Source organism: Brassica oleracea, chromosome C6 (assembly GCF_000695525.1).
Source record: "Brassica oleracea var. oleracea cultivar TO1000 chromosome C6, BOL, whole genome shotgun sequence".
In the NCBI taxonomy this organism is placed as follows: domain Eukaryota; kingdom Viridiplantae; phylum Streptophyta; class Magnoliopsida; order Brassicales; family Brassicaceae; genus Brassica; species Brassica oleracea.
This window is the reverse complement of record NC_027753.1, coordinates 23,837,481-23,845,795: the sequence shown is the minus strand read 5'-3', so window position 1 is coordinate 23,845,795 and position 8,315 is coordinate 23,837,481. Positions and strand designations below refer to the sequence as shown.

The following is an 8,315-nucleotide window of genomic DNA, read 5'->3' as shown; positions in this document are numbered from 1 at the left end:
TCAATGTATGGATATTTCTTGAATCAATAGAAGTAATTGTTTTATATGCACTTCATGAGTACTCTGATATTTGACTAGTCCGGTCTAACACAACGTTAGGCCGTGGTACGGGTTGAAAAGCATTAGGCCTCGATCTAACGGAAAACAGGTTGCAAAGCCTTGTGCCTTGACGAAGCGGGACGTGTTAGTAGACGAACTGGTCGAGGTCGTGGAGTAAATTTTGTGACTCTGGCTGGATCGTCCCTAACCCGTCACGTAGCGCTTCCGGACCATGGTGTTGGGTTGGACGGTCAGTCATGTTCTTGTTTGATTGTTGGCTGGCCGGTTGGCCTTTCATCTCCAACCCTTGGTGTGGGTCGTCCGTCGGTCATGTTCTTGTTTGATTGTTGGTCGGTGGGTTGACCTATGCCTAGGACGGTTCGGGGGTGTTACAAGCACCCTATCCAACTTCTTGCACACAAGCCCTTCCTCCCTCTTATTGCACCATGTGAGCAGTGGTCCCTGATATCTCATGTCTGAGAGATGGCAGTGAAGAACCATCCTCTGAAAGTCCCTCATTCCTCTAGGTAACCTCGTCAAGTTTTCAACTCCTGAATACTCCCCGCTATCAAATATCTCGTTGAAATCACCCATGATGATCCACACTTTCCTTTGAAACATTGGGGAGTAATAGTGGTGACATAAGTCCTCCCATAGCACCTGCCTTTCCTCCACCTGATTGCTTGCGTATATAAATGAGCAAAAGAACTCTTCTTCATCTTGCAATGCAACAGAGCACGTGATGAGCTGATCCGTTTTATAAACGGGAGTCATGCGCACCATGTCTCTCCAAATCATCCAAATCCTACCTCCTTTGTTATACTCATAGTTAGTCGTCGATGACCATTCGCTGAACTCTGTTTTTAAAATCCTTTTTGCCTTCTTCTCCTTAACTCTTGTTTCCAAAATGCATCCAAACTTCATCTCCTTATTATTTACCCATTTTTTTACCACGGAATGCTTCATAGGTTTGTTGAATCTGCGCAAATTCCAAAAGAAACTCGACATATTAATGTTGGCGGCGAGAAGACCTTGTGCTCATTGCCACATGATTTATCTCCTGTGACTTAGCCTTCTTCTCCTTTACCTCCTTCACTTTAGTCTGCATTTGCTTTAATCCTTCCTTCTCATCTGTACCCTCTCTTGCCAGGAGCGTAACTGTGAGTTCTTTCTCTACAACCTCCCTTACGCTACTACCATAAGTTATTTGAGCCTCTCCATCCATTATTTCACCCTCCTCTTCATCCTCATCAACACTAAGGACCTCAAACTTAGATGCTGATATACAGATTTCATCATTCTGGTTGGATAGTGGTGAGCCGACCAACGATCTACCTATCTTTGTTGGAGATACCCGAGCCCAGTTTGAATCCTCGTTACTTTCATTACCTTTACTTCTCACCATCTCTACTTCCTCTTGTGTCTCCACCTCTGCAATATTCCTTTCCTCATCTGCTTTTTCCAGACTCTCATGTACCGTGTTCTCTTTTTTATTGAGTTCCCAATTTTCCTCTATTCTCAGTGCCTTTACTTCCTCTCCTCCTGCAACTTCAATGGGAGGACTTACATCTTTCCCTTTATTCTTACAGGCCTCTGTGTCATGCCCCCATTTATCACACTTCTTACATCTCATCGGAAGCCATGGAAACTGAAATTCTACCTTGAACTCCTTCCCATTTCTTGAGAAGTTAATCTCTTTGGGTAGTGGCTTTGAGACATCTACCTTTGCAAACAGCTTTGCCTCTTCAAAATTGGTGCACGCTATAGTCCCTGGGTGCAGTTTAACGGGGAATCCCACTGCACTTGTAATGAAACTTAGACCCTCCCAAGAGAACATGTGAAGTGGAACTCTATGTAGGTGAACCCACATAGGAATCGCCTCTTCCTCCTGCTTCTCCTCTTCAGACCTCGGTGACCACTTTGTTACTACCATCGGCACTCCAGCTATGTTCCACATTCCTCTTCTCAGAATCTTTTCCCTAGCTTTTGGATTCGACACCTTGAACCGCATCGTTGTAGCATTAACCTCAATCACATCCACCTTTGTAGACGTATCACCGTACTTCCAAATCTTGTTCAAGACCATATGGACTTTCGCAACATGGGGAGATACGTCTAAGAACTTGCTAACTGCAAAGTCCTCCCATAGCGGGGTCGAGGTTGTAAGAACGTCATCGGGAATCTCCACTGTGTGCAAGCCATCTTTGCTTGATACCTCGACCATATACTTCTTGAGAACCTTCTTATCTTGCGCAACAGAAACCCAGCTCGGTGCCTCTTTCTTCGTTTCTTCCTACAAATCTGATTTCCCCACCGTAGATCCCTCGTCGCGAGCCTCCTTAGCCCCCTCAGTTCTCATCGGAGAACCCAGCGGACCCGGCGGCGCAGCCGAATTCATCGAAACCCTAATTCCGAAATCGCCTCAAAATCACCCTCAGGGAAAAATAACCAAAACGGTGCGTTTTTGAATGAGACGTGTAAGTATTATCAATTCCCGCTTACATATTTTATATAACAACATGTTTTATACAAAACAACAACAAAAAGTCGCAAAAGCATTTATAGAACTTTTTAAAATAATTGTTTGCTTTACAGTTAGGAAGACATATACACAGTAGTATAACGTCACTTACAAATTGAAATGAAGAAAAAAACCAAAAAAAATATATAGAAAGGAGAGAAAAAAAACAATACTAGTAATAAAATAAAGAGTAGTCGATAATTCATAGTAGCTTGGAAACTTCCCACTCTCTTCTTCTTATTCGTTTCATCCACTCACTTCATCCTCTCTCTCTCTCTCCCACCCTAAATCTTCTGTATTTGTTTACTTGTTTCTCTCACTAGAACAATGGGAATCTTCGATGACAGTAGTAGCAAGACACTATGCGGAAGCATGACCCTTGGTTCTTCACGTTACGCTCTTAACGGCAAAATCATGCGCGCTTCCGTTATCATCCTCTTCGTCGCCGTCATCCTCATCCTCTGTTTCCACAGCTACGCCAGATGGCTATTCCGACGTCAAAACCGCCGTATTCGCCGCCGTATCAGTGCTCATCTCCGATCTTTATCCGCCGCTCGAGACCCCACTCAATCATCCTCCCACTCTCCTCTCGATCCGGCCGTGCTCGAGAAGATCCCGATCTTCGTCTACTCCGTTAAAACCCACAAATCTCCGCCGGAGGAGTGCTCCGTTTGCTTGTCGGAGTTCGAAGAAGAAGACGAAGGACGTGTCCTTCCCAAATGCGGCCACGTGTTCCACGTTGACTGTATTGACACGTGGTTCCGGTCGAGATCTAGCTGTCCGCTTTGTAGAGCTCCGGTTCAACCCGAGCAGTCGGTTACCGAATCCGGTTCGATGAATTCAGAACCGGTTGCTCCCGTTTTTCCATCGGTTAAACCGATTGAGGATACGGAAGCCGGAAGCTCGTCTTCATCGGACGAATCCGATTCATCGACGCCGTCTTCGTCGTCTGGTTCGCCGTTGAGGTTCCCGATGGAAGCTTGCGAGAGGGAACCGATTGACTTAGTCGGTATACTTGTTGAGATTCCCAGGGAAGTTGACGCTTCTAACTCCGGTTTACCCGGGCACAACGGATCTAGTAATCGGGTCTCGATGAAGAGGCTATGGAGTATTTTATAACTTCCCTGACTCAAAAATGTTTGATACTGAAGAATCCGACCCGGTAATCGGGGTAACCGGGTGGGCAAGAGCTCGAGTCTTAGTTATCGGATAAACCGAACCGGTAAGCGGGGTAAAACAAAGGGAAATTTGTATTACTGGCGCATACGACGACACGTGGGGATTTTTTTGGAGTAGTTCATCAATGGTGACCAAATATCTCCCCCTTTTTTTCACTCTGCACTAGTGCTATTATAACGGTGCTGTTTAACTAGAGAAGAAATAGCTAAGCGAAACTCTCCAAACATTCTCTTGGTTCTTTTGTAAAGGTCGAATAAAAATGGTTGGTTAGTGTTTCAAAAAAAAAATGGTTGGTTAAAGAAATGTAATTAATATAAGTAACTGACACCGATAGGCCTGGGACTTTTATCCGAGATCCGGATTCGATCCGAGATCCGATCCGAAAATCCGGATATCCGGAGAGGCCGAATCCGGATCCGGATAGTAAAATTTTAGATCGGTCGAAACCGAATCCGAATCCGGATATCTTGATTTTTTAGTCCAGATATCCGCGACATCCGGATATCCGCGAACCCCGGATCCGGATAAGGATAATAAAATTACGGATCCGCCGGATAAGGATCCGGATCCGGATATCTTAAAATTGTCCGGATACCCGATCCGTCCCAGGCCTAGACACCGATGGTTCAATGATTTGTGTTATTGTAAATGTTTTATTATTGACCGAATATTAGCCTTAACCGGTTGTATTGATTTGTAAACTATTTGTTCACTATTTCATTTACCGTTCTTGTTCATATGTTGTTTCCAATTTACAAACTGTCGGGTACGCATGTAGTATGTAGGCTGAGAAAATGCATATACATCGTACTCCATTCGAGTCATTGCTGAGCCTGAATAAGAATGTTCCCGCTTATAAACTGTAGAGCTTAAACTATTGATAATACTAATTGATATTATATTGAACGATTGTGGTACTAGACTACTAGGTAAGATGAGTTTTGACACAATGACACGTACACAAACTGACGTGGACTCAAAGACTCTTATGAGTGGGGGACCATCTGACTAACTGTCGCGTGCGTTGTCCATGGGTCAGGTACTATATATCACTTGAAAAAGTGGTTTATTTGATATAACTAAGAGCATTGCGCGCGGAGTCGTAAACAGAGTTCTTGTTTCATCTCAATATTTGTTAGGGTTATTGTAGTTGTGAATTTTGCGTTTTGGATTGACCATTGTTTTTCAAGTTTTTTATTGTTATATGGTTAGAGTTGTGATGATGAACTGTGTATGCACTATTCTCCACTCATGAAAGACTAAACTGTGTTAGTAATGTGATGGATATAGTTCGTGGTGTTGCTTACTCTGTCACTGAGACTTATTGTTTGTTTGTCTTTTCAATTTGTTACATGTACTGTTGAGATTACATAAATTATATTAAGGCTGTTGAGAGTACCTTTTGTTTCTGGATATTTTTTTTCCAGTTTAGTTGTTTAAGTTGTGTGTATTAAGTAATAATTTTTGTATTCTTATTATGTTGATTATATGTTTTTTTTTTTAATTTTAAAACTTGTTGCTTTTACTGGATCTTTAAAACAAATACATGAAGACTTGTAGAAATAATTATAAAATGAGTGGCAATTAGTATTTGGGTCTTAATGGCTTTTAAACAAATATATGTATTTCTCATAAGAAGACAATAACATTGGCCTGTTGATATTGAGCATGTAAGCTATTTTCATAAGACAAGAGGATTGAGCAGGTGGAGATGTTGTTGCCGCATTTGTGTCTGTTGGGATTGTCTCTTGTATCTCCTGGTGTGGCTGTGTTTGTTTCTCTTTTATTTGATGGATAATATGTAAATAAAAATCATTGTTAATTGTATTTATCAGAGATTGTAACTTACTCTGCTTTTTTGTTTAGGTAATTTCACTGATCTTGGTTGTTGTCTTCGTCTTCTTCGTAAGCATATGCGAAAGTAAGTTGTAAATTGTTAAATAGCTGGTCGTGTAGTTTGTATTTGTTTAGCTGGCTTAATGTATGTGTCGTTGAGTTTTAGTTGAGTTGATTGGTTTGGTATATATTTGTTTTGAAGTTTATTTGTAAGATTGGACAAAAAGAGAGGTGATAATTAATGATTCGTCTCCTTTGGGATTCTAGTTTTTGGTGTTTTGATTGTTTGAGTTATTGTGGTTTCTTTTAAGCTGTAAAATAAAGATTTGTGTAAAATTAAATTGATAAGTAAGGGAGATAAATGGACGACCTCAAATCTTGGGTAGGAAATATTTTTGATTATTGATGTTAGCACAATATAGACAATATAAAAGGAATTATGTGTTGATTGTTTCTTACGGATCAATGAGGAGACGGATAACGACTCGAGCTGTTTCTTTGGTGAGGTCAGAGCCCTAGACATAACGGATTTGCCCAACCACATATGCGAGTTTAAATATCAGTTATGATATCGAAACATAATATAAACCCAGATGCAATATGATAATATACATGGGAGTTCTAGGTTTGTGTTCGCAATCACTTGGAGATTGTCGAACAGTCTAATTGACTGAAGAATGGTCTCACGAGCACCCGTGATGACTTCATCAATAATGGTTAGTGAGATGAAACGAATGAGGAATGGATGATCAGTTATCTTGTACATGCTTGAGCACCTAGCAACCTCAAAACGATCGACTTTCACAGTGGAACATGCTTTCAAAGATGGCCTGTAATGATTAGCACGTCCGACGGGAGTAAACCCATGAATCACGGAATCTGCAAATAATATTATTTAACAAAAAATCATGAAATCAATTAAAACAATTATGTTAAATAAGTGTGATAGATCGAAGATTAACTTACATTTTCATCAAGGAAGGGAACCGTGATTCCCACAAACTCCATGTCTTTTTTGAAGTTAAGGCAATCTCAGAAGCGGAGGAAGCCAGAGGCCATGCTCTTACTACTACGACCAAGACGGAGAGACTCGAATGTTGAGTGACGGACATTGGGACGCCAGTTTGTGGAACTGGAGAGGCAAAGAGAAACATTTTCTAGAAGATGGTTAAAGCTAAGAGGAATAAATGAGTTTTGTGGAGATGTAGATTGGGTTCATCAAAGATGAGAATCATGTATATAGGGTTTACATAGGGGCTACAAATCAGGAACATTTATGATCAAGCGATTTAAGATGGGGACATGAAGAGTTCACCGGTGAAAAAATAGATTACGAACAGACACACGGCGCAACTCTGTAACTCAGACTCGTTTGAGACAATGATGAAAAGAACTCAAACTCATGTTAAACGACAATAGTTTACAATATGGAAAAACTATAATTGTTTCGAACTTGAGCTTTTCTCATATAACGTGATGAATCTCATTTAAAAATGAAACCCATAATATACTTGTAGGCCCGACCCTCAGAGAAAGCCGAAGAAGCAAAGGCTTCCAACCTTCATAAATATATATTAGGTTCAGCCATCAATGTACAAAGTATCTTTTAGCTTAGTGGTATAAATGTTGGTGTTTATATTTCAATAACCCGGGTTCGAACCATGGGCTTGACACTTTTTCACACTTTTTAAAAGTGGAGTCCACAAAATGCTGACGTGGCGCACTGAGAAGTGAGCAAAAACTCAACTATTATAATATAGACTTCATACTTATTCTAATAAACACATTATAATGGCGATGCATGCACCTTTCAGTTTTAAAAGCTATTCCTAGTGCACATGTCTCCAATTTTCATATTACTTGTGGGGACGAATGACAAACTTTATTACAAGGAATATTGATATATATAACATGTGGACCAATTCTTTTTGTTCGTAAAAAGTACGTCAAATCGAGATACAACGAAAACACAAAACACAAAGTAATTCCAAAAACTCGTATATCTTTTATTAGAATTTCTTTACACAATCTCTTACATACTTGTTTGGTCCGAATTAGACAACTCGACACAGATCAATTTCTAAGACACCTAACTTGCTTGACTCAACACATGTTGATCAATTCTATCAATTCACTCAGCTATGAAACCCCAAAACCCTTTGTGTTTCTCTCTGAGAATTACAACGTGAAAGCTCTAACCCTAATCTTAGGTAAAGCCACAATATATATATTAAATAATTTTTTCTGTTTATCTAATATAATATTTTATATATTTTAACATCACCAAATTTTCTAATTTGTGATATAATAACATTCTTTTAATGTTTATTTTGTCAACCAAACATATGAAAATATCACACATCATCCCATTTTGACGTTTTCTTTTTTATTCTCCAAAACATGTCATGCATTACTTTCCATATGTAACACATGTACACAAACCAAAACTTCACCAATGCAGCAACCTATCAAGCTCCAAGTTCTTGAGTTTACAAAGTATCTGATTCTCTTATTTTGTATAATCCACATTATTGTTTAAATGAAAACATTCACATTAAAAGACCTAAATTGATATTTGCAATTAACAATTTCAGGACTGTAGCCCTGCCTAGTGATGCGGTTTGAATTCGGTGCGTAAAGATTATGGATTCTATAACACTGATTTTATAAATAAAATAACAGTTAGAAAATAACGCTGTAGATCGATAGTCATGAGTGCCCGTTATCCCCTATATATTAT

General features: G+C 39.8%; 2 protein-coding genes across 2 annotated transcripts in view; one reads left to right on the top strand and one right to left on the bottom strand.

The window, feature by feature from the left end:
- Positions 1-2,263, bottom strand: part of LOC106297792 — a 4,161-nt gene extending 1,898 nt beyond the window's left edge. The window contains exons 1-2 of the mRNA XM_013733960.1: positions 1,071-2,263; positions 433-1,018 (exon numbers count right to left, since the gene is read on the bottom strand). Coding sequence (XP_013589414.1) covers positions 433-1,018; positions 1,071-2,263 — 1,779 coding nt within the window. The remainder of the gene's footprint in view (positions 1-432; positions 1,019-1,070) is intronic.
- A 508-nt stretch (positions 2,264-2,771) lies between these two features.
- Positions 2,772-3,785, top strand: LOC106298551 (RING-H2 finger protein ATL5-like). Its single transcript, XM_013734691.1, has one exon. It carries the CDS (start codon positions 2,888-2,890, stop codon positions 3,677-3,679), a length of 792 nt encoding a protein of 263 aa, XP_013590145.1. The 5' UTR covers positions 2,772-2,887; the 3' UTR covers positions 3,680-3,785.
- The last annotated feature ends 4,530 nt before the right edge of the window (positions 3,786-8,315 follow it).